Here is a 26,888-nt window from a genome sequence, read left to right as displayed (position 1 = left end):
CCTCAGGTCCTAGTTTTTCTGGTAAATTTGACCGAAATTTGACGGCCAGCAAAAACTTTCAAATTTAGCGGACGAAGTTTGTGTTTTGTACCTGATGTAAATGAACATTTAACTTTTTATTCAAAGCCAGAAATGTACGAAAGAAGCACAAGTCAGTCTACACCATTTAGTTTTGAAATACCTATATTTCGTATCTGCTGATGAGCAAGAAATTAGCCATTTTCGACTTCCCGCAGGACACACAACTAAGACTTCATCAAAATTCGGATAACAAAGCCAAACACTCTTACCTTCCCTCTATCACAAACAGCAATAACCTTTCTGGGCCATTCAAACAGCAAGATGCTACATCACCTCCATTTCTCCTACCACTTGATGTCATATACAGCACGTCACGACGCGAGCAAAGTGCTGTTTAAGCCTCCTAAATTTCACATTGGGTTTGTCCAAAGTCAAATACATAGAGTTGATCAAATCAGTTCCACAAAAAATTCAAATCCCTTCTCTTGCGAGTTTAACGGAAAGAAAATTAAAAAATCACGAAGGTAAACGGTCGGCATTAGATAACACAGGGTGAAGTAGATCCGAATGATTAGCATTTTCCGATCATCGTAGTGACGTCATCTCCCGACCGCACTGTAAACTTCGGAAATTAACATGGCGACGTAAGCATGAAACCAGTATGTTGCGGGCGATTGTAGGCTGTAAGCTCAGACCAGGCCACGCATCGTTTTGGTTTACATTTGTAGACTAATCAGCAGTTCGCGGGACAAGCAGATGGATGTTTCCGGAGGAACCCACGAGCCGACCTACTCTCGAGCTACCTCACCCGATGTTATTTGGACCTTTTGCACAGGACAGTACATAACATAGGGTGAGGATTATTGTTATTATTTTGAGAATTCTAAGTTATGTAGTTCAGTGTCTATCATATACACTTTTCTTTGGCCCTCTTTGTTTAAGGGATGGAACTTTATGCAATATTAGTGTTATTTTTCTATGCCAAAACTTCCGTTAATTTTAACAAGCTTACATTTATCTTAATAATATTAATTACTTGAAGAACATTTTTTTAAAAAATTGGTTAGGAGCAACAGATTCAGAGCAAGTTATGTACTAATCAAATCATTGCCTCTTCACCTTGATTGTATGCCCTCTGGGCAACCCTGAATCTTACTGCATGATTGTTATGTCTCTGGGGTATGGATTTTGTATTGATCATTGTATGAATGTAAATATTACAGTAATGCAATTAATGATTTATACTACAAGTGATATTTTAAATATTCTCTCAAAATTGCATGAGCTTTTAAGCGAGTGCAATTTGAAAGAATTTTCAAAATATTGCAAGTAGTGTACTGAATCCTTAATCGTTATAGCTTTCTGTTACGATTACTCATTTATTATATGACTGAGAAAATTACAAACATGCTTGCATTCATTTGTAATGCAATTCAAATTAAGAATTAATGATAATTTTGCTTGCTATCAGTCAATCATAAGGAAGTAATTTTCTCAGTCATATAATAAGAACTGAAACCTTCTGATGTGCGATATTTTTAAAATCAACTTATCCCACACATGAGACCTTATGGACAAAATGGTGTGAAGAAGCTAGGTGACAAGTACTTCATGTGTGCCATTTGTTGTTGTGATTGTAATGGCAAAATGTCTTAGTGTGGAAAAAGTGAAAGAAAGAAAACACAAAAATGTCTGCATGCAGACTAGAACAAACCTTATTCCAAATAAACAGCTCAAGAGAAAATTCTTGTTACAACATAATAACGTTCTTCCATAAGAATATGATCCTGTTTCATCATTGAATAAACACATAGAAACTCTTACTTGTAAAACACATCAATCGCAGAATATGTCATGCATGTACATTATATATGACACTGCATACTGTTTTGTAAATAACATGGTGCAGTTGGCTCATCAAAACTTTAAAGTCATCTCAACATTTACAATATGGTGAGTGATAAATCAGATTTTCCCAGCCAAATTAAATTTTTTCCACAAGTCAGTTAATTCATTTGTTGTTTAGGTTTTGGCAAAAAATTGTTAGCAAATATACTGTTGCATGCTTCATTGGAGCTCACAAATACTGTAATTGAAACTCTGAAAACTGATGGCATTGGAAAAGTTCAATTAGATAAATTTTAGATATCTACCTTTCATCATCCACACTTTGATCAGGTTTCGCATTTGCGAAAGCAAATGACAACTGAGCTCAGTTTGATTTTTATCAGAATACTGTTTGAATTGCACCACAAATGATCTAACTACCTGGTACTCAACATTTGTGCACACCACAAGGAAAAACAGAGGTAAAGTGTAACGGGTAGTTTTGTATGTGGCATCCAGTAGACAAATGTTGCCATATCTTTTCAGGAGTCTGCGCTGCTAGGCACTTTGATGGACAAACAGAAAGGTGCTGGGATACTGTTCTGTAGTGTGGTCTTCTCCATCTGTTGTGGCTGAAGAGACATCTCCACATGGCTGGAAGTAGATGAAGTCCTCCAGGCTAGATGCTTTCCACTGGATAACTTTTTCTGCCACATTCTCTTGATCAATTTTTGAGAATCTGTGCTTTATGGTAGCTTGTTACATGTGGCTCCTTATATCACTCAGCTTTGGATAAAACCTACGGTTTGAGGGAGATGGTTGGATTTATTTCTTTGCTAATATTTCATTTTGTATGTAGACAGTCAGGTGTCTCTGCATTTCATGGGTGTCTTTCACTCCCTCATTGACAAGCTTTTCAATTTGTCTGATGATCCTGTCATCTACAGACTGAGATAGGCTGCTTCCCTGGAATGAAATGAGAATAACATGTGTTAAGATATTAATTTCTCTCAAGGCATGTTATACTTAAGTTAAAACAGAGAGAAGTGTCATAGCTCCAACAAGACACCTTATTAAATACCGGAAAGAAAGCGTAATTTTTTTTGCTGATTAACCAAACATTGATTGGTACTGGCAGTTGCAGGTGGACTTCATACCCTCTCCTTCTATTATCTTACCTCTCCCATAAGATGATGTGCATGGTCAGTCTCAGTAGGAAACTCTATGTAAATTATCTGCTCAGACCTCACATTTCCTTTTGCCATATCATCTCTCAATCATTTTGATGCTTTCAATTTTTTTTGTTTTGTTTTTTTTCAATCTGCAGTGAGTTTTAAATTTTAATATTAAATACTGAGAAAGAACGTTTTTAGTGTATTTTAATGTCTCATCCTGGCTGCGCTTCAAATTGAAATGCTGCAGTTTATTGTCCAAAGAGATTATTAGTTTTATTCTGAATGCACACATACTTACTTACAAAGAGAGATGAAATGCAGCTGGTTATAAAACCAACTGAGGAATGAGAGCAAAACTAATGATGAAGATTGTGTATGTTCAAATAGCAGAAGCTATTCTATTGAGTGTATGATGAAATTCTTAAATGAAGATGGAAGTGTACGTTTCTGTATGAAAGAATTACGTTCCTGGTTAAGTGTAGTTGTTTTAGTGAATGATTAACTTCAATAGTATACACCATGATTTCCAAAGTCCTTGTCAGCCTTGCAACTGGAAACTTTTACGGTGTTCGTCGTTTCATATTTTGAAATCATCTTTTTGGCATGATCCAAAGACTGAACGTAGCCAAATGTTTCGGAAATTTCCACGGAAAAAGAAGATTCTTTCGCTTCTTCCATTGCAGACATAGATACCACATTTTTTTCTCTCGCCAGATTTTCCCGCTTGAACAGGCGGCTCAGCGGAAGAGGGGAGTTAAAGTTTAACTGGCGAAACCATCAAGACTGAGGGGCGAGGGGATGGAAAGGTTACTCTTCTTTATTTTAGCCTTTTTATATGTATAGCTGGCTTTTCGTATGGCGTATAACGGTAAACCTCAAAGATACTTGCAACACTCGCAATTCTATTTTATATTGGTTCTGATGTTAGCTTTCGATGGGATAGTAAGGATAGTAGTTGATTTTAAAGTACACATATAGCCCAAGCACATAATCATGAATAAATGTGACTTCGCTCAAAGTTGCTTCCTTTCAATATGTTACTTTTAAGGACTTCGTTACTAACACCCTCTTTCAACGCAAAAAAAAGAGTATGGCTTGGTTTTATCGTATTGCTTCAGACATCATTACGATTAATCCTCACCCTATGTTATGTACTTATACATTGTCCTGTAGTACTGAAAAGTAACATCGGGTGAGGTAGCATAGAGTCCTTCATTTAAGTAAGAAGGTCCGGAAACATTCTTCTGCTTGTCCAGCGAGTTGCTTATTAGTCTGCAACTCCGTACACTAAAAAGATGCGTGGCCTAGTCTAAGCTTACAGCCTGCAATCGTGCGCAACACGAACTACTAGTTTCACACTTACGCCGCCATGTTAATTTCCGAAGTTTACAGTGCGGTCGGAGGATGACGCCACAACCATGATCGGAAAATGCTAATCATTCGGGTCTACCTCACCCTATGTTATCTAATGTCGACCCTACGAAGGAGACTAAACTTGAGCCGACAGATCAGTGAGGTTGGCGATGCAGCAGTTTTTAAACTTAAAAGTGTTGTGTATGCATCTGCTCATGTCTCTTCGTGTCTCTTCTCTACCGTGAGCGAGTTCAGATTAGTGCACGCGTGCCTGTGTCTGATCAGATATTTGCCTTGGAAAAAAATTAATTAGAAATGTTCTCGGGTAAGGCACCTCGTTACGATAAAACTATAGAGATTGTTTCTACTTTCGTCATATATATTAATTCGCTTAAAACTTATTGACGACGGAAGCTCTTCAACAGCAACTGAGCTGTGAGGAAAGACAACTAGTTTTCTACCAAGTATCCTGGGAACGAGTCTGATAAAATACAAAGACTGACGGTGAAAACGAAAACCTCCATGCGAATGTAAACATGCTTGGTTTAGGGCACAATGTTGTCTGATCAACCCCACATGCTGCCTAAGATTGCTGTGTGATTTAAGGGTTTAAAGATTGATAATGGGAATATCTAAGTTCTCGCGGCTTCCCTGAAAACCAAAGCTAACTTAACACCATAATGGTCCTATTTGAACCCGTTTTTAGATCAAATTTCTTAGGCACCGCGTCTTTTTGGGCAACACACACCACTGTAGTCCACATAGCGGATTATTTCCTGTCAGCTCAAGGCTTCATTTTCAGATTGTCGGAATAGAAAGCTCGTTTCTCGTCGGGGAATAACAATAGTGCTACCAGAGATCTTTGGGGGGGGGGGTGGGGTCATTTTGTTTGCGACTTGCAAGCACTGATCATACATCATAGGCTTGAGAGAGTATGGAACTGATTTTGTTTAACTGCTTAGTTGATTATCACAGTGTCTAGAATTTATGATTCTCCTTCAGAACCAAAGGGAAAATAATTACTTACCAATAGGAGTGTTGAAAGTGCTCAATTTCTTTTTAATATGTTTTCTTTTTGTAGTGAAGATGATCGTTCAGTTTACATCAAATAACAAATTGAAACTTTTCACATATAATGTCCTTATCGCAAATGGAAGAGCCTATTTGGAAAAGTTGTAAAAGGCAAGAGACAGTGATCCTTTTAAAGTTAAGGTAATCATTCGTTACAGATCGATGAAAGTGATTCAAAGTTATTCTCTCTTGTGGTAAAGTATATGAACTTATGATCTTAAGCTAGCTGAGCGATTAAACCAATCAGCATTTAACGTGAAGAAAGACGGTTCTTAGATTAGAAATAATAAGCAGTTTCTCCGTTTCACTCTTAAGTGAATAGGAGATATTCCAGCGGAAAATTTAACTTGATACAGATAAAAAAAACTGAACCTGAGTCGCTGACGGTTTCGTGTTCGCTTTGAAGCACCAAGGGGTAGAGCCGTGAAAATAATAGGCGGCGATGCCATGAGAGGTCTGGAAAGGAAAAAGCTAATTCTTCGTCTCGTAGTTTCGCTGTTTATTGCATTTCAGCGGACATTAAACCGCCAGCCCCGGTTGTTTGCAGGCAAAAATAAGACTAAGGAATAAAGGGCGTAAGTTTCTAAAGAAACTGTAGCGCTGATGAGTTGATGTTACTTGGATGCCGTTAAGAGTGACCAAGCTGACGTTTTGGGCGTTAGCCAATCGTCGAAGCCTTTCGTGTTAACTCTGAAGAAGGACTAATGCTCGAAACGTCAGCTTTTTAATTCTTTACGGTTACCAATTTACATTATCAACTCAGCTGATCAAACTAAATTGTCTGAAAAAAAAAAAAACAAAAAACAAAAAACAAAACCAAAACCAAAAAAAAAAAAAAGAAAATACTCCTGTAGCTTGCAAACCACACGAGGACATCTAAAGGTTCTTTTTATTTCCATATACAAGAAAGAGGTGATGGAGCCAAAGCTAAACTTAAATGAGTATGCTCAGTTTGCTAAATTATACCAAAACTTATGCTAACACGATCGTTAAAGGCTTACTTATTGTGAAATTGTTATTGTGTCGAATAATGATACTAATAATAGTTTATTAACAAATCAATATCGCAGTCGTTAGACTGAATTACATTGATAATGCTATGAGGGATATATAGTTTGCCTAAGTTTTCAATTAAATTCTAGCCTTGAAAAATGGTTGAAAAATAGGCATTTTTTCAGGTTTACCCCCGCTTTAATTTGACCTTGATTCTCGTCTTAGTGTTTTTCGTTAATGAGAAGAACACTAGGTGCTAAATCACTCTCACTTTGAAGCTTTGAAAGTAACCATAACAACATTCGTTTTGGCCACTTGGGTTCATCGGTCATTTCGAGCTACATTCCTAAGATTCCTCGCAACTGGAATGTAAGTGACCATTTCAGCCGACTTATCTCAGCTACAACAAGGAAGGTCTTGACAGAAATCACAGATCGAAAAGTTTGTGAATTGATTGGAAATTTTATGATCGAACGTGATCGTTCGCCAAAATTATGAGGTACAGTCTCAATGCCTTAAATAATCTAACCCAATCGAACAAAACTAAAAACTGTTTAAAAAAAGAAAAATCGAGTGAACTAAACACACCTAATTAACAAATGGTAAACACCACAGTATACACTATTGAGTTATGGATACACGCGGGAGGTTGCTAAGCACGAAAGAAGCGTAAGAGTCGCTCGAGGCGATAGCCGAGAGCGACTCTAGCTTCTTGAGTGCTTAGCAAACCTCCCAAGTGCATCCATAACTCAATAGTGTACGCTGTGGTGTTTACCATTTGTTTTATAACATAACATTGATACATTGTAGCTAAAGAGTTCCCTTTTATTTAACAAATCTTACGCGACCAGAAAAAACAATCGCGCGCGGAAAAATAGTCATTGCATTTGCTCGCGTCAGTAGCGTACACCCATGGGCAAATGGGGGACGCTAAATTGACCAATCAGATCGAGCTTTACTTTGGTTATGTTATAAATTGAAATGACCTGCAAGAGCTGCACGAGTTATCCACCAGGATAAAAGTCTTGAAGAGTTAAATTGGTTGCCAATTTCTTACATATATAAAAGAAGACTTCTTCTTCTGATGCACGATGTTTTAAATGATAAAATCTTATATGCCCCTTTTAATTTGAAGTTACGCAACAGACCATCACGTACAGGAGGGTTACAGGTTGAAATCCCTAGAGTGAACTACAAAGTGGGAAAGGAATCAGCACAATACAGAGGACCTGTAATCTGGAATTTTATTGCTAGGCTGGCAAATTTTAATGTGAACATTCAAAAAGACAGTTTTAAAAATATTTTACGTAAGCTCTCACAGAACATAAATAGCTTCTCCTTTGAAGCGCCTATGATTGCTATGAAAGACAGAGATTTTGTATATTTTTAAGTTTTATTACATTGCATGTAAGTTTTTTAATTAATTCGTGACTTGTTTGCTAATGAATTTTATTACAATGATCATATTGAATATTTAAATACCATAGGGTGACTTTATGAATTATTTTAGTTTTACATTTTATTAGTTCGTTGTAGGTCCACTTCAGCCTTATGGCTGCCTCCTTCCTTACAACCTGCATTACTAAATAAAATGATTGATTGATTGATTGATTGATTGATGAAGAAGATTTGACAAGCAAGCGAGAGATACGGTGTCATTGTTTCCGTACGTTTTCCATCGCATTTGTTTTGTTGTGTACCATGCCATTTCAGTTTGTTCCTAAACCAGTCAACAAAAAGCCATCACCGTAAGTATTTTAGTGTTTTGTTACTGTCTTAGTTTTTCCGTGATTTTAAAACAGGCAGGGTTACACTCTTTAATTAAGTTGTAACATCAACCATGAAATCTCCATTTCTTGTGATAAAATTAATTTTTTTTATTTGTTTCTGAAAACGTGCCTTCACTTTCTTTAGAGAAAAATGAAATCGTCTTTTTTAACATCATTAAAAGTACTTGAGAAACGATTAAAAGGAAATCTGCAGAAGGCTTTTGAGACTTACCGTGGAAACAAATATGGCTTCCTGCAGAAAAGCTAATACAATAGAATAATCTGACTTTTTTTCGGCAGACAAAGCAAAGGAATCTTGCAAACAGGAAGGCACCAATTGGGTATAATCAGCAGTTGTGTTACCATGATCATGAAGGCAACTTGGTATATTCCTGAGTAAGGCCCACATTAATTACGTTTTACCAATAGAACTCGGACCAAACTTCAAGTCTTTCTTGAAATCTAAAACTTTGAAATAGTTAATAATGTCCCCAAAAATCCACTCCACAGAGGAGCGAGCTATATTCGTGGATTTATTAAATTCCTGCACCTGATTTGTCAGCACTCCACGTTGAAATGGCCTCTACGGGTGCACACGATGAGGGCATCCTGGGTCTCATAAATTCACATCGCCTGGCCCGTCGGAGAGAAACTGTGCCTCTCAAGATCATTCAGCAAGATAGACTCGACCAACATTGATGCATCATGTTTTGTAACTTCTGTTAAAAAAAATCATTTTGCAAATGGAGTTATAAACTGGGATTAAGGTAAGATGGCTTAAATCTTGGCACTATTTTCATGCTCAAGAAATCAAGAATGTACCACTGTTCTGGGATGAACATGGGTCATCATCTAGTTTTTTTTTTCTTTTTAACAAACCAAACATTTATTAATAAATGCGCCATCCCCCTCCTCCTTCTGTTGCTACTCATTAGCTGTGTTGGATGGCACAAGGGCCCGAGGACAATTTAAAACATTTGGTCTCCTATGTATACCCTGGCCACATACCTCATCAGCTTACAAACAAATTAAATAGTGTACTTACTTACTGGTCCAAAGAGATTTGCAATGATTCCGTTTGGCAGAACAACAGACAGGAATTTTAGACCGTTCACACGCTTGTACTCATTGTAAACGATCCTTTGCATCTCACCTGGCCGACAAACTGGTCTCGGCACTGTACCATCCACAAACCCGAAACAATTATCTCAGTAATTAATTAAGTAATTAATGCTTTCCTTTTCCCTTATTAATTCTATTCATGTTAATTGTTGTACGTCTGTTTGCACAATGATCTTAATAAAGACCTTTTATTAAGGTAGCACCTTTGACAAAAACTGCATTTCCGAACACATGGTGAGGTGTTGGGTCCAGAAAAGAGTGGTTGCACTCAGTTATTGGTGGCTGTGTATGGTGTAGATGTGATCAGTGACCGCGACACAAATCATGCTTAGTATTGGTACAGGCCGCCCAAAACGGGGAATTAAATCTGAGCATCTGCGCGGGTAACTAAGCTTTCGTAACAAGACGCACAGACCTTCTATGTCATCAATCACATATCCCTGTTTGTGGGTTAAAGTTTCAGGGATGTCAAGAGCTCCGGCAAGCACAGAAATGTCAGCTTTTCTGAGACGATATTCCGCTTTGCACTCAGTGTCATCCATTTCAGTAAAGTCCAACGTTCCGTAGCCTTCGTAGGCAAACTCGGGATTTTTAGATTGATTAACATCAAACAACAGACAAAAAGCCCTCATCATCTATGACCCCACTATCTTAGCAAAAACTATGGCTTCTCGTTTATCCTTTAAACTTATTTTGCTCCCATCTCTTGTCCGTATCACAGGAAAACTAAGACAACAAACAAGCAGACAACAAGGTTCGTGAAAACAAACCTTTACTTACAAGCAGATGACGAATTTGCTGTCATAAGATTTTCGTCATGTTGCAAAGCCCTAATATTCAGGTAAATATCATTTCGACATCTAAGGAGAGTTCCCTATTAGCGATGGGAAAGGGGTTTATGCTGAAGAAAAAAACCAAAATTCTGCAATGAAAATAGTTGCCACGTCCACAGGATCTTAATCCTTTTGTGCATCGAGCGAGACGGGCCCTCGATCTGGTGTTTGCCGTCCAAACCTTGCTGGCGTCCTCGCTCGCCGTCCTACATCTTAAGGTCCCTACTGAGGCCATAGAACGCAGTCATTACTTATGGGCACGTTTATGGTGTTCCATCACATGTGAGATGTAGCTTAATCCAAAACCATTTTATATTGGCGTACTTAGAAGAAGTGCCAAAGACGAGGAGAATTGCAAGTTATGTTCTTAGGGTACCGAATCCTCCCCCAGCCACCCCGTCCCCCCCCCCCCTCTCCTTGCCTATCTTTCACCTTCACTGTAATATTTCCCTCCTCTCTTCATATTTTCTCTGCTTTAAAAGAACGGGCCGACGGTTAAACATTTCAAATTACACGGAAACTGACCAAACGCTCGCTCGCCCGTTGAACACTTGCACCAAGTAGACAAAGGATTAAATATTGTGTAGTATCGCTGAGTATTTTTTACGAGTTTTGCGAGATTTATTATCCAAAACGCCAATTTGTTATTCAGTGCTGCGAATTTCGCCGATATTTTTCACAGTTCTCCGGAGCACAAACCTTACGTGATACATGTACTCGATTCGTACGTTATTTCTTCAGTTGAATGATAAAACGGGCGTAACGAATAGAATCGACTGCGTTTAGATACAAGAGAAATTTACAATGTGCCTAATATGGAGAAAACCTTTGTGACTCAATATCTTACATTGTATATTCACGATACTTTAAATGCAACTGCTTACATGGCTATTCTTTTAAAGACCTTAAAATGTGTTAGGTTTCTTAAACGAAGACTTTTGTAATTGATGATGTGTGACTTACAATCATAACCCTTTTAAATGAGCCAGGAAAAACAACAGAATTTTAATATCAGAGTCGATTTATTAACTATTTTGGTTGGTTACCAAATGAATGTGTTCTTTGCATTTCATCGCTGTTAAATCCGCCACTAAGATAGTTTCGGGTTCCTGCCAAAAGGAAAAGAAAGAGGAGAAAGGATAAAGTTTTCCTTTCGAACCAGAATATATCTACCTTAAAGTTATATGTGCTTGGCAGTGCAACTTTCAGCAAAAAAAGAACACCAGTAGGTCTACACAATTTTATTAGGATCATGCCACTTTGTAAGAGTACGCGTTCTATGAAAGGAGGCAAGCAGGCTTCAGCTATTTTTTGTAGAATATCACTGCTAATTTTGAAACAAAAATTAACTCGGTGTTTTTTGCAATTTTACTCTCCTAAGCCTGTCTGAATAACTTTTGAGTAGCCTAGTTAACCCTTCAACTGCCAAGATCTGGGCCCGCCTGTTCAAAGGGAGGATAACACTATCCCACGGATAAATCACCATCCCACGGATAAATCACCATCCCACGGATAAATCGCTATCCCACGGATAAATCACTATCCCACGAATAAATCACTATCCCACGGATAAATCACTATCCCACGGATAAATTGCTATCCCACGGATAAATTGCTCTCCCACGGATAAATGACTATCCCACGGATAAATCGCTATCCCACGGATAAATCGCTATCCCACGGATAAATCACTATCCCACGGATAAGTGACAGAAAGACCTATCGCGTTATCCACCGGATAAAGTTTTATCGAGTGGATAGCGCTATCCAACCTTCAAACAACCGGGGCCTGATTGTTAATTCTTCCCTCTAGCTGCTACACATTTCCTTGCAAACAAGTTCCGAGAATTTGGAGCCAGATTAAGTTAACAATTTCTAGCTGATAAGCTTGAGTACTCTCATCACCTGTTTGCTGGATAAGAAGGATATTATAGAGAGAAGTCACATGTTAATCACTTCTGAGAGTTAAAGGGTTCAATATGAAAAGTCAATCCACACATTCACAGAAACCACTTTAAGTTTGACCCTCTTTCCGAGAATAAATGATAATTCGAAGAATAATCCTTTCAAAATTATCCTGAAAAAGAGGAGTCAACCTATCGCGTTTTCAGTTGAAGTCAGCGAAGTCATGCAGCGAGCGAAAGAGGCGACACGACAAGACACGAACTAAGAAACGCAAAGAAAACAAACCTCACACCTACGGGCTTTTCTACGATTAAGGCTGTTATGTGAATTCCTGGCTGCATCACAGATTTAACCATTTCCAATTAGGTGGGTGTACTTTTAGGATACGAATGTGAGGCTAGGCGTTATGGCGGAGCTCACTGCGTGCACGAAGGGAAAGCAGCTTAGCCATATCCCTAGAGAAATTGGTAAACCATCCAGCCAAGAAAACTCTATTGGTGCATTGGCTATCTCCACATTTTCTGCGAGCAGAAATATTTTTCTCTAACTTCCCAGGCGATTAATTTTCAATATAATTCCCAACCAAACGCGAGTCTTGATTAGTGCACTCTTTGAAGCGGCTACAACGCAAGAGGTTTGGACTGGAAAACATTGATTTATCTAACACGCCGCTGCGCCGCTTATCGCTTTTTAAACGCACATTAAATCTCCAGCCACGCAATATTTAAAAAATCTATCACCTGACAGCGTCTCCTAAAATTTACAGGCCACTTGAACACATCGAAAGATCTTTTTAACTTAATTAAAAAAAAAGTCTATAAAGGCAAAGCTTACTATGCTCGGTTTGCTAAAATAACCCTAAACTTTATCGACAATCGTCAAAGGCCTCACTTATCCCTTATTGTAAAAATGGGGATAGATGGGGGGGGGAAGCGATTACGTTTTTACAGCAATCTCTTTGGAAATAACCTTCTGAATTCATTTAATCCTCCTTTTCGTGGGCGCTGTTCCTCAGTTCAACTTTTTTTCCTCTTATGGACTGGCTACTAATCATCGCCTGCAGGGAGGGGGTGGAATCGGTGGATCTTGTTTGAGCCAAAATTTAAAAAAATTCTCCTGATTTCTCCCCCACCCCCTCTTCCTTATGCTCTATTTATTCTAATGACGCCACGTATTGGGGTTCCCCCCCTTAATTAAAGTCTGATAACAATGACGGATTCAACCTCCCTTCCCCCTGAAAGCCGTCTGTATCCCCCGTCGGGCGATCAATAACAATATTTATCAAACGGGGAAAAGTTTTCACTCCCTTTCCAGACGATAGAAACAGTAAAGTCGTTCCCATTGAAAAACAAGACTTTCATGCTGTAATATAAAATTTTATTGATTAACTAATGCTTAAAACCTTACTTACAAAGGCTTCCTAAAAATTCCGTATAAATTGACTCACTCAGTGATATACTCATTTCCTTTTTTGTGGACGTAATCTCACGATTCAGTGTGAAATTTGATATTAACTGTCTCGTTTATTTTTCTTACAACCAACATAATTGCATGAGCCTATAGGAAGAATGCAATTTTGAGGTCTTTGGAGAAAAATTAAAGTGCCTACTTATTCCAAATTGCACGAGAAAAATCAGGTCATTTTTACTTCCTTTAAACCTGATCAAACCTTTTATACTTGGCAGCTTTTCATAGTAATGTAGGAGTAAAGAGGGGTGACCCACGTGAAAATAAATTCATTCACACCAAAACATCATCACGCCGTTTTGGTCAAAACAACGTGTTTAATCAAAGTGTAAATTTTTCTGCATTCCTTTTTTTTTTTTTTTTAGTTATCAGCAGATATTTACTGCTTTTTCACTGAGTTAATTATTTTCTGCCCTGCATTGGTGTTTCCTGAAAACTGTATTTCAACCAATTAGAATGCAGAAATTTCTTCACGTATTCTATTTACAGGTGTCCTATACAGCTTTTATTCACATGAATGTAGTCGAAAGTAAAAAAAAAATGTTATATATTAAAAAAAAATTCATTTAGTTATGAAATGTGTACAAAACCATGTGAACTTTAAGAAGTCTAAATACAAAAAATTAAATCGCTGGCAACGTTACACAGACATACAGTTCTGGCTGTTATCAGTGTGGGTTAATTTTTAACAATCTCCAATCAGCTGACAGCTTCTCCTCCATCGTACAAGCCATATTAGGACATTGGTTATTGACAACACCTCGCGAACTAAGGCCTTAAAAAAACAAAAACAAAAACAAATGAGTAGTTTAGCCAAACAAATGTCTATCTCGAAACCAATTGCACAATAATTTGCTGAACAAAGAGGTTGACTATCTTAGTAAAGGTCATCTACGTGCCACAGGCAGCCCTATAGTAACTACCCAACATACAACTCATTCGGGTCAGCTTTGAAGTTGATGGGGCGATCAAACCAGTGATTTACATTTTGACATTGAAGAATTAAGCAGACATGAAATAAGCTGTAGAACTTATCTCACCAACCTGAGTTAATCATTGCCGCTTGCTGACTCACTGCTGGCTACGCGACTCAGCAAAATGTCGAGAACATCTGGGTCACGTAATGAGGCATGGTATAAAGAATCCAGGCCGTTATTATCCTTGGTGAAAGGATTAGCTCCCCTCTCAAGGAGATACTTTACACCTTCCAGCTTGCCAAAACAAACAGCAATGATTAGAGGAGTAGAACCCCGGGCGGTTTTGGACTCAATGTCCGGCAAGTGAGTAAGGATAAGATCAAGGACGTCAGTGTCTCCACCCTGTGCGGCAAAATGTAACATATTCCACCTACTGTTATCAACACAGGTTACATTTGCCCCCTTCTCAAGAAACCATTTCACTGCGTGTAATTTGCCCTTGAAAGCCGCCACCATTAGTGGCGTGAGACCCTCGGCTGTTTTGGACTCAATGTCCGGCAAGTGAGTAAAGAAAAGATCAATGACGTCAGTGTCTCCACCCTCTGCGGCAAAATGTAACATATTCCACCTCCTGTTATCAACACAGGTTACATTTGCCCCCTTCTCAAGAAACCATTTCACTGCGTGTAACTTACCCCTCCCAGCCGCCACCATTAGTGGCGTGTGACCCTCGGCTGTTTTGGACTCAATGTCCGGCAAGTGAGTAAAGATAAGATCAATGACGTCAGTGTCTCCACCCTGTGCGGCAAAATGTAACATATTCCACCTCCTGTTATCAACACAGGTTACATTTGCCCCCTTCTCAAGAAACCATTTCACTGCGTGTAATTTGCCAGTCATAGCCGCCACCATTAGTGGCGTGTAACCCTCGGCTGTTTTGGACTCAATGTCCGGCAAGTGAGTAAGGATAAGATCAATGACGTCAGTGTCTCCACCCTGTGCGGCAAAATGTAACATATTCCACCTCCTGTTATCAACACAGGTTACATTTGCCCCCTTCTCAAGAAAGCATTTCACTGCGTGTAATTTGCCAGTCATAGCTGCCACCATTAGTGGCGTGAGACCCTCGACTGTTTTGGACTCAATGTCCGGCAAGTGAGTAAGGATAAGATCAATGACGTCAGTGTCTCCACCCTGTGCGGCAAAATGTAACATATTCCACCTCCTGTTATGAACACAGGTTACATTTGCCCCCTTCTCAAGAAACCATTTCACTGCGTGTAACTTGCCATTCCCAGCCGCCACCATTAGTGGCGTGAGACCCTCGGTTGTTTTGGACTCAATGTCCGGCAAGTGAGTAAGGATAAGATCAATGACGTCAGTGTCTCCAGGCTGTGCGGCAAAATGTAATATATTCCACCTCCTGTTATCAACACAGGTTACATTTGCCCCCTTCTCAAGAAACCATTTCACTGCGTGTAATTTGACCTTGAAAGCCGCCACCATTAGTGGCGTGTAACCCTCGGCTGTTTTGGACTCAATGTCCGGCAAGTGAGTAAAGATAAGATCAATGACGTCAGTGTCTCCACCCTCTGCGGCAAAATGTAACGCATTCCATCCTCTGTTGTTCAGCAGGGACGGATCTGCTCCTCTCTCAATGAGACCCTTCACCGCTCGGACACTGCCATTTAGAGAAGCATTCATTAGGGACGTTCTGCCTGTTGTGTCTTTGGAGTCAACAGAAGATCCTAAAATCAGATAACGTGAAAAGAAATTAAAACAGGTCACATTATCAAAGAAGGAGGTCGAGGTGGGAGAGCAAGTTTTGGAAAAAAGTTTAACTAGTGAGCAGTACAATGCGAGCAGTTGTTATAAAACTTTTTTATCCTCAGAAGTGTTTCGTCTAACTGTCGTAGACTTCTTGCAGGAGTTTTACAAGTTAACACTACACAGTTCTTTGTTATCCTCGCTCACACAAATGAGCGAGGAAAATAAAATAACTAATCAATAGAGCCTTATTCTAAGGCTCTACTGATTAAGACGATGGGAGAAATTACATGTTGATAAACTTTAAGAGTTGAAAGCAAAGCAATATTGGAATATAAATGCAACTAATATTACTGAGGCTCATGGTATACCTTGTATAGCTGTACCTGTTGCTGTGAAAACTTCTTTCTTATTTCCCTGTGTTTTTTCTGGTGAATCAGTAGTAGCAGTACCTGAATCTGATATGAAAAAATACGAATGAAGAGATTAAATCACGTAGCCACAGGCAAGATTTGAACGTTAAACATGTTAACTATATTAGTGCTAGGTTTTATAAGTGAGAGAATACTTTGCTTTCTAAACTCAGCTTCACTGAAAAAGTCAGTAGAGTGACAAGTGTTATAGAAAAAAGGAGACAGACAAACATTGTTTGACTGTTTAAGTGTTGAATGATCCATAAGCATACATAAAAAACAATTATATGCTTTGTTTATGAATAATGTTCCATGTTTGAGAACAAACTCACTTCCTTCTTCAGTGCTTCAAGGTTTAAACACACTCAATCTATTCTTACTAGTTGGTCACTCAAATTGTGCTTTGGTTAATAATGGTAATCAGACTGCGTGGAGTCAAATTCTATCTCTAATTTTTATGAGCTATTAACAAAATAGGACGACCACTGAAGTGAGAGTCTGATCTGTCAGTCAAGAGCTTGACTACAGACTGAATTGGACGACACAAAGTCCTGTTACCATTTAATCATAACCATTAATTACAACTTCAAAAAAAAAAGAAATACATTTAGGGAAAATATCTTAGGTTGAGACAATGACTTGTCTTAAGTGAAAAATCCCTCCATTTGGTAAGTTCCCCAGTTTTTTTAGGATATTAGTGGTTGTTGCTGTGGTTACTTTGATCATTTCTGTGATTGGTGGATTTAGCTGAGTGGACTTACTATGTTTGGCTGCTCTAACTGTTTGATTACAACTCTTCAGAATGATTAGTGAAAAATAAAGCAGCTAATGCACCAATCACATTTGAGGAAATTGTAACAGTTATGATTAATCAGTGTTGTGGGGTTGTAAATTTCTACACTCAGGTATTTCCATACATTTCTTTGTTATAAGTTGAAAGTAAAGCAGAAACAGTAACAGAAATTCTACTTAATCTTATACAAAATAGCTTCATCTCAATCTGTAATTACAAAAAGGTCTTTCCTATTTCCTAAAATAGGCTTGAAGACAATTTTTTAGAATTTTAGCTCGAAGAGCGGCACTTATTGGAAGGATCAGGTTGCTTAATTGAGGAGGTTCTTTATGAAGAAAATATTAACCTAGACTGATTTAGTTGAGTAAATGAAGTTTAAAATGGAGTAAATTAAATTAAATAAAATCTCCAATACCCTTATTTTTCAACAATGAACTAAATTAAGGCATGACATGCATTTTATATGTAAATTCACCCACCAGGTGCAAACTCTGGTGGTTATTCTAGCTACTGCATCTCACTATGTTTCAGTATAATTTATGAGCAAAACTTTATTTGTCACATATGCACTGTACCTGTATTTTTCACTATAATTACTTCCATAATCATCAGAATTGGTATTTTTGTAGGAACAACTTCTGTGAATAGTTTCCTCTCATTTTTTTTAGAACAGTGTATCCTTCTCAGCAAATGTTACTTATTTCTCAAGAATTTGTACAAAATTTACCTGTTGCTGTCAAAACTGTCAAACTCTCCTTTCTGTGTGTTTCTTCTATTTCTTTTGATCTGCACGCAACTTTATCTGGATATAAAGAAATGAATATAACAACAAACTGATCATCAATTGTCAAATGATAATTTGAAAAAGCAATTATATGGCAATTGTTTTCAAAGTGTTATCAAAAAGAAATTCTACCAGTAGAATGATTAAAAAACTTCTTTGATTAGACCAATCAACATGGTTTTGGAGTATTGGGCAAACCTTAACACTTTCCTATCTTAATGCAGTCCCCTGCTGGTAGGCACCTTGTTTGCAAGCTACTGATACAACTATGCTATCAATTCTATGTTCTCTGGCTGTACAGCTACTGTTTTCCAATTGACGTTTAGTTTGACAAAATTCTAATTGGTTACATTTCTTTCATAATGAGATTCCAAAGAAATACTGAATGTGGTGTTTCACGGTCTGTGAAACATAATTTCAGATTCAACCAAATTACACGCACGCAAAACAGATTCAACTCTACACTCGACCAAGTGCTTTTAATTCCCCTTATTCCTTTCGACCATACACAATTACATCATAGATACTACACTGAACATGACTAAAATGAATTGTTTCAATTCTACTGCTAATAAGTGAATATTACCATAACCACTCTCACTTTCTTCCTGCCTTTCTTGCAATTTTGTTCCCTTTGTCTGTTGAAATTTTCCATTAATGGATTGTAAAAATCCACTTCTTCTCTTTGTCTCTTCTATTTTTATTGAGTTTTGTTGTGCTGTATTTTGTTTGAAGAAAATGAAACACAAATCCAATTCAATTACTAATTCAAGTTCCTGTTCAAAATACTCTGAACTCATTGCAAGGCAACTGACAGCTATCCAGTCAGGCTTAAAATAATTGTTCACCTAAGCCCTCAAACATTCAATCAAGCAACAACTCTTGGACTGCATGTAGAGATTTCTTTTTCCAATTCAAAGAATTCTGCATCCTAATTAATAGATTAATTAAGAGATGATACAACCCTTGCTTTAAGACTTAAATTACATGTATCTCACCTACAATCAGAGGATACTAAGTATGCTACACAATCTCTGCCATTTAAAACCCTATTTTTCAGCAATGAAACAAATTTAGAGTGTAACCTACAATCATGTAACAGTTACATACATCCACCTGGTGTAGACTCCCTCTGTTTATTTCTTTCTGTTTTTCCAACTTCTAAGCTGCTGTGTGGAACATAGTCTATGGAAGGGGGAGAGAAATATCAGATAAGCTAATACTACAGCCAGAAAAAAAAGAGGTTCCCACAAACACAAATAACACAAAGGAAACTGTGAAAAAGTTGTGGGTACATTGCGTTTGAATGAGTTTTGAAGATAATTAAATTCCTAGGGGTGAATCCCGGATACAGTTGAAACTACTTAGTATTACTTTGAACTGCTGGGGTGATGTTGGGTGAGTGGTCAGAGTTCACATTTTAGCTATCAGCCAGTACAAAATACAGACTGCAAACTGGGTGTGAAATGCAGACTAGGTACAAAATGCAGACTGCAGACTGCAGATTGGATAAAGACATGATAACATATGTCATCTTACAACTTATTGAGTATCACACAATCACCTTTTTACAATCACTTTCACGATTATTTGCACAATTTCGGAATATTCCTTGTCTGTTCCTTCCCATATTTTGTTTTTAACTAACTAGCCATGACTGAATTCTGTTTTCAAAAAAAAAGCGAAAAAGAAAATTTGGGGTTTACGTGCACTTTAAACATGTTAACTATATTAGTGCTAGGTTTTATAAGTGAGAGTATACTTTGCTTTCTAAATTCAGCTTCACTGAAAAAGTCAGTAGAGTGACAAGTGTTATGGAAAAAAGGAGACAGACAAACATTGTTTGACTGTTTAAGTGTTGAATGATCCATAAGCATACATAAAAAACAATTATATGCCTTGTTTATGAATAATGTTCTATGTTTGAGAACAAACTCAAGTCCTTCTTCAGTGCTTCAAGGTTTAAACACACTCAATCTATTCTTACTAGAAGGTCACTCAAATTGTGCTTTGGTTAATAATGGTAATCAGACTGAGCGGAGTCAAATTCTATCTCTAATTTTTATGGGCTTTTAACAAAATAGGACGACCACTGAAGTGAGAGTCTGATCTGTCAATGAAGAGCATGACTACAGACTGAATTGGACGACACAAAGTCCTGTTACCAATTAATCATAACCATTAATCACAACTTCAAAAATAATAAAAAAAATACATTTAGGGAAAGTATCTTAGGTTGAGAGAATGACTTGTCTTAACTGAAAATCCCTCCATTTGGTAAGTTCCCCAGTTATTTTAGGATATTAGTGGTTGTTGCTGTGGTTACTTTGATCATTTCTGTTATTGGTGGATTTAGCTGAGTGGACTTACTATGTTTGGCTGCTTTAACTGTTTGATTACAACTCTTCAGAATGATTAGTGAAAAATAAAGCAGCTAATGCACCAATCACATTTGAGGAAACTGTAACAGTTATGATTACTCAGTGTTGTGGGGTTGTAAATTTCTACACTCAGGTATTTCCATACATTTCTTTGTTATAAGTTGAAAGTAAAGCAGAAACAGTAACAGAAATTCTACTTAATCTTATACAAAATAGCTTCATCTCAATCTGCAATTACACAAAGGTCTTTCCTATTTCCTAAAATAGGCATCAAGGCAATTTTTTAAAATTTTAGCTAGAAGAGGGGCACTTATTTGAAGGATCAGGTTGCTTAATTAATGAGGTTGTTTATCAAGAATATATTAACCTACACTGACTTACCTGAGTAAGTGAAGTTCAAAAAGTTACAAATAAAGTTGTAAAAGAACCAGATTTTTCCTTTTATTTCGGAAAGTGAGGGAGGAGAAATGGTGATTATTCAAGGCAGAATAATTTGGATATATCAACAAAGTTGAAATGGTAAATTGGCCACCGTAATGATTACAAAAGCTGACGTTTCGAGCGTTAGCCATTCGTCGGAGCGAATAGAGGAATTGTGGGTTGTGTGTGCTTTTAAAGGCAGAAAATGGAGCTACGTTATTGGTGGGTGCATGGCAACGAGAAAAACATGAATAAATTTATTACTATAAATTTAGTTTATTACTGGCTTGGGGAAGGAGGGGGGATGGGCACTGATTAGGGGAAGGGTGCTAAGATGTATGTAGAGCCTGGAGGCTAATTTGAGGAAATCTAGTAATTTTAATGTTAGACTGGAAGATGTTGATAATCCTATTGTTGTACAGAAAAAAAAAATTAATTGACGGTGTGGATTTTTTTAATTCTTAAGAACTGTATACCTGATTTACTGATTTTTTTTTTCACTTAGTCCACTTGTCTAATAACTGTCATATTCCTAAATGTAATATACAATGTACTCACCTGGTACAGTCTGTCCTTGTTTTTTCGTCTCTGTTTCTCCACAGTCTACAGAGCTGTGTGGAGCTTTGCCTACAGACAGGTAAGAGCAAAAAGAATCAATCACCTCTCTAAATTGATAGCATATGGCCTGCAAAAACATGAATGCACACAAAGCTCATTCTCAACTGTCAAACTCTTCTTTTTGGATGAAGTCTTAACCACAATTGGCAACATATTTGCAAACTATTATCATGCCATAATGTTCTCTGTGACATTAATTATGGCAAAATTACATTTGATTACTAAGCTATTGCGTGGAACATTGTCTGTGGACAATGGACACAAACAGGCCCCCAAACACAAACAATAGAAATTGATTTGAGCTTGCTTTCTTTTGCGCTTTTCATGAGCAAAGTTCACACGCCTCTTCTCGGGGCACTGATTTGCGCTTGTTTTATGGCTACCGACGCTCGTTTCAGTTTTCGTGAATTTTCTAGGATAAAGATGCAAATCTGGAAAGTAATCTTACCACATTTCTAAGTTTTATACAAGGCATCTCCGACTGAAATATGAGGACAGTCATTTTTCGCTCAATGTGCCACCTCTCACATGGTCTTGAGTGACACACTAGACACACAACCTAATGGGTAACTAAGATATTTGTTTCGCTAGCTTACAAAGTGTGCTATCTCTTCTTCATGAAGAAACATCCCCAACAGGTGCGAACATGCGAAAACTATCCTTGCATAGGTTAATCAGAATCAATGACACTTTGAAATAATATGATCCAGTAAATCACATGACGATCTGGTTTTGGCTCAGTTACTATGTGTTGGTTTCAGTCAATTTGCTCGTAATTCATTTCAAAGCTTTTGTTTCAACTGTTTTAATCTCTTTTTTATCTTAGGAAGTTTACATTAAATCAGGTGGTTTCCATTGCGTCTTGTATAAAATTGGTGATATATTTTGGCTATGTTTCACACACTTTTAACCAGAAGTCATTGAGAAGAATTTTATCAATAACCTCTGACAGACCTTGAAGGAGGTAAAGTCAAATAAGGAAGGTCCACGATTATGGTCCAATTTGGTGTTCCATGGACGAAGTTCCATCTGGTATTAGATGCATAGAAAAAGGAGCCGTAGAAATGTACCAACACCATGAACAATTTTAAAGCAATATTAATCGACAAAACTAGTTTTTGGTCCAATTTTACATGATAAGGTTCAAAGAGGAAACAAATTGTTCTTGACTGACAAATGATTTTTCACATCAACTTTGTAACCTTTCTAGTAGCATTAAATATGTGAAAGAGACATGATGTTGCATTCAATGCAAACAGTTACATTTGGAATGAATTAACATGCACATCTCAAACCATAAAATATACACACCAAGGCATTCATGTATAACACTGTATTGATACTGAAATAAAAAGCACCTGTTTTAGCAACTCCTTTCATCCTTCTTTGAGAAGGTCTTCTTTTCTTTTACGATGGTGGAGCTGGGACTTTCACATTGTTAGCAGTATGTGCATGGGGATTGAGGATTTCGGTCAATAATTGTATTGAAAAATGCTTCCAGGGGATCATGACTTCATCAGAAATATGAATACTTAGGATGAGATCAAGCCTAATTTAAAAACTGCATGAGCATCTGAGCTCCTTATGGGTAAACTATGTAAATGGTTCTTAAAGAAACCAGTTATGAACGACAATCAGCCCTTCTTCTGTTTTTTTTCGTGTGTTTGTTGTACCTATGAATAACTAGTGTGTATAAATTCTATTTTTGAAGTTACATACCAATAAAACCGACAGCTAATATTACTGAACAAGCAATCAAATCAGTTAAAAGTTGTTATTTTTAAAGTGGTACTTTATAGTCCCATAGTACATAGATTTCAAAGGCAGATTGACCAATCAAATGATGCATTCTATGTACATGCTATAGGCTTACGGTATTTTGCGGAACAAAACTAAACGAAACGAAGCATTAATCGATAAGGAAATTACCGTTCACCGAGTTAACGACACCACTAAGATTTATTCCTTCTCTTCGAAACCTGTCCAAGCTAGATGCCTTGTTTCGCAAAATACCAATAACGGCCGATTGGGAATCGACGAAACACGGTTCGCAGGCAATTTCTTAAGGCGTTCTCCTTAGGAAAATTATCTTGCTAGATAAAGCAAAGACAGGCTTACAGAAGCGACAAGAAATCATTCCTTCTCCTCGAAAGCTGTTCTCACTAGATGGCTTGTTTCGCAAAGTACCAATAAGGCCGATTGGCAATCGACGAAACAAGGTTCGCAGACAATTTCTTTAGACGCTCTACTCCAGAAAGTTATCTTGTTAGATAAAGCAAATACTAGCTTACACATGCGACAAGAAATTATTCCCTCTCTTCAAAGACTGTTCTCGCTAGATGCCTTGTTTCGCAAAATACCAATAACGGCCGATTGGTAGGTGCCTTGCGAAACAAGGCATCTAGCGAGCACAAGTTTCGAAAAGAAGGAATAAATCTTAGTGGTATCGTTAGCTCGGTAAATGGTAATCCTTATCGATTAACCTATTCCAGCAGCCCCTGCAAATATCGTCATAATTACGACGATAACTTTCGGTGACTCGTATGGTAATGCGTTCCTTCTGATTTCCTCCAAATTTGGTGTGTATGATGGCTGTGATCTCACTAGGCCGATTAACTAGCTGAACATTCTTTTAGGTGTTTGTTTACAGACCGACATTTACTAGTTAAACTTGACATCTGTTTTCCCTGTGAAACTTAAGCCGTTTACTCAGAAGATTCAAGTTACAAAAGCGCGCAACTTTGAAAAAATGGCGGGAGACGAAGCATTTTTAATGACTTCTCTTGTACTGATTCTCACCATTTTTCTTCGAAGGAGACGACGTTTCTTTCAGAGGATGCGACTAATGTCTCGACAAATGGAGAGGATGCGACGGATTGTGTTAATCCGGACAATCCAGCAGCAAAACACCCGCTATCGTCGTAAGCACAAGACAGTGTTGGTTTATCCAAGACTACAGTTTTGGTTTGAGCAGCTCCTCTAGTTTTAAACCGATATCAAGATCATCTATGGCGAGCACTTCAGGGTAAGCAGGGATACATTCGAACACATTTGTGGTCTCGTTGGCTCTCAGTTAATGCAGAAGAATACAATTCTACTTTTGCTTTAGACTTGTGAAGGCCATCCTTGTCAATATCATGTCCACAATAGGTTATCTTCTCCTTGAAAAGCTCACATTTGGCTTTGTTAGCTCTCAAACCATGAAACTGTAGCCGTCGAAGGACTTCTTCTAAGTTAGCCAGGTGTTCTTCATCACTCTTTCCAGTGATAATCATGTCATCAAGTATACAGCTTGTGCTAAGTGTCCCTTCCAGCACTTAATCAATGGTGCGTTGCTAGATAGCGGGTGCTGAAGTGATGCCGAACTCTAGTCTATTGTACTGGAACAACCCCATGTGTGTGTTGATGGTGAGGTATTTCCTGGAATCTTCTTCCATCTCTAGTTGGTGGTATGCCTGGAGAAGATCAATCTTTGAGAATTTCTGTCCACCAGCAAGCTTTGCAAAGATATCTTCGATGTGGGGTAAGGGATATTGTTCAGCCTGAAGTTCTGGGTTTACCGTGCCCTTGTAATCACCACAAAGCCTGACCGATCCATCTTTCTTGGGGACGGGTACAATGGGTGTTGCCCACTCGCTCCACTCAACTTTGGTGAGAATTCCTTCATTCTGAAGTCTTCTTAGCTCTTCTTCAACTTTAGGCCTTAAGGCATAGGGCACAGCACGAGCTTTGCAGAAATGGACTTGGCTATCTTCTTTAAGGGTTAGCTTTGCTTTAGCTGATTTGAACGTTCCAAGTTTGTCTTCAAAAACATCAGAGTATTTGTCTAGCATGGTTTGCAGCTGCTCCTTAGTAGTTGATAGGGTTTGTGAAGCTTTCAATGAGTTAATAGCATACCAATCTAGGCGTACCTTGTGAAGCCAATCCCTTCCCATGAACACAGAGCCCTTGTTCTTAACCACATGCAGATCCAACAGCAATGGTTGCTGATCTTTGTACTCAACATTTACCTTAAGCACTCCAGCTGGGAAAATGTTCTCTCCAGTATAGGTTTTCAACATGAATTTAGTTTCTTGCAAGGGCTTGTCGTGAAATTTCTCCCTGTACAAATTATGTGGAATAATCAACACAGCTGAGCTTGTGTCCAGTTCCATTTTCAGTGGTTTACCTTCCATTTTGAGATCGATCCAGATTACAGTACTGCTCGGTTTGCTTACATTGTGTATCTGTACGCTTCCTAATACATCTTCAAATTCATCGCTCTCACTGTACTCAATAGAATGGACTTGAGTGTTAAGCGGTGGTTTCGGTGGTTTTTTTAGCTAACCTTGTTGTTTCGAGCGACAAGCTCTTGAAATATGGCCCACCTTTCCACAATAGTAACATGTTTGGTCCTTGAATCTGCAATTGTGCGTTGCGTGCGAGTCTCCCCCACATCGATAACAAACTTTAGTGGTGGGGTTCGGCGATGGCGCTTGTGTGTGGTTATCTGAGATCTTGTCAACGCGAGGTTCTGATTGAAGTTCACTTTGTAATTCCGCAGCATCGCGAATAGCCGTTTTCATTGCTATTGCTATTTCCAAAGCCTTGGAATATTTGAGTTTGGCTTCTGAAAGCAACCGTTTTTGTATCTGCACATTTCTAAGGCCACTAACCAGTTTATCTCGTAAAGCTTCGTTAAGGCTGGCCCTAAAGTTGCAGTGGGTTGCTAATCTCTTCAGGTCTGCGACATAGGTCAAGACAGTTTCTCCTTCACGCTGAATCCGTTTGTAGAAACGAAAACGCTCCGCTATTTCTAATGGTTTAGGACTTAAGTGTTGCTGCAGAGTCGTGACGATCTCCTGGAAGCTCTTCGCAGCTGGTTTATCTGGTGTAAGAAGATCTCTCAACAATGTGTACGTTTTGCTGCCCATCAAGCTTAACAAGGTTGGCGCTTGGTGGTCTTCATCGATGTTGTTTGCTAAGAAAAACTGTTCCACCGTTCTACATAGGTTTCCCATTTCTCCTGTGTTTCATCTAAACTTTCTATCTTCCCGATAGCAGTCATATTTTCGATGGTCTCCTACGACTTTATCCTCGTCGCCACTGTCATGTATTCGGTTTTTATTTTTTAAAGCACATGGAATCTATAATGCGCACACGTGCGCATGCTTACGAGAACCAACCGTATACACTACAACAGTAGTTGTTGCTGTGGTTACTTTGATCATTTCTGTGATTAGTGGATTTAGCTGAGTGGACTTACCCCCGGTACTATGT

General features: G+C 38.2%; 1 protein-coding gene and 1 long non-coding RNA gene across 8 annotated transcripts in view; one reads left to right on the top strand and one right to left on the bottom strand.

The window, feature by feature from the left end:
• Nucleotides 1-176: 176 nt before the first annotated feature.
• On the top strand, nucleotides 177-7,973 carry LOC148737320 (uncharacterized). Of its 3 annotated transcripts, XR_015996247.1 has the most exons (4): nucleotides 570-874; nucleotides 2,395-3,829; nucleotides 5,458-5,588; nucleotides 7,576-7,973. It is a non-coding gene; the product is annotated as an uncharacterized LOC148737320 (long non-coding RNA). The 3 variants fall into 3 exon arrangements; XR_015996248.1 differs by lacking the exon at nucleotides 5,458-5,588 and having other exon boundaries at nucleotides 575-874; nucleotides 7,576-7,972; XR_015996246.1 differs by lacking the exons at nucleotides 5,458-5,588; nucleotides 7,576-7,973 and having other exon boundaries at nucleotides 177-874; nucleotides 2,395-4,045.
• Nucleotides 7,974-14,127: 6,154 nt separating this feature from the next.
• Nucleotides 14,128-26,888, bottom strand: part of LOC111342746 (uncharacterized) — a 59,434-nt gene continuing 46,673 nt past the window's right edge. For 2 of the 5 annotated variants that reach the window (XM_088747502.1, XM_088747498.1), the window contains exons 7-13: nucleotides 21,570-21,638; nucleotides 19,321-19,395; nucleotides 18,797-18,928; nucleotides 18,154-18,228; nucleotides 16,592-16,678; nucleotides 14,581-16,201; nucleotides 14,128-14,311 (exon numbers count right to left, since the gene is read on the bottom strand). In XM_088747502.1, the coding sequence (XP_088603628.1) occupies nucleotides 14,586-16,201; nucleotides 16,592-16,678; nucleotides 18,154-18,228; nucleotides 18,797-18,928; nucleotides 19,321-19,395; nucleotides 21,570-21,638 (2,054 nt within the window). In that variant the 3' untranslated portion in view covers nucleotides 14,128-14,311; nucleotides 14,581-14,585. The remainder of the gene's footprint in view (nucleotides 14,312-14,580; nucleotides 16,202-16,591; nucleotides 16,679-18,153; nucleotides 18,229-18,796; nucleotides 18,929-19,320; nucleotides 19,396-21,569; nucleotides 21,639-26,888) is intronic. The other 3 variants (XM_088747501.1, XM_088747500.1, XM_088747499.1) reach the window with 3 other exon arrangements.

This window comes from Stylophora pistillata, chromosome 2, assembly GCF_964205215.1.
Source record: "Stylophora pistillata chromosome 2, jaStyPist1.2, whole genome shotgun sequence".
NCBI classification, from domain to species: domain Eukaryota; kingdom Metazoa; phylum Cnidaria; class Anthozoa; order Scleractinia; family Pocilloporidae; genus Stylophora; species Stylophora pistillata.
The sequence above is the reverse complement of the archived record's forward strand: the minus strand, read 5'-3'. Positions and strand labels throughout refer to the sequence as shown.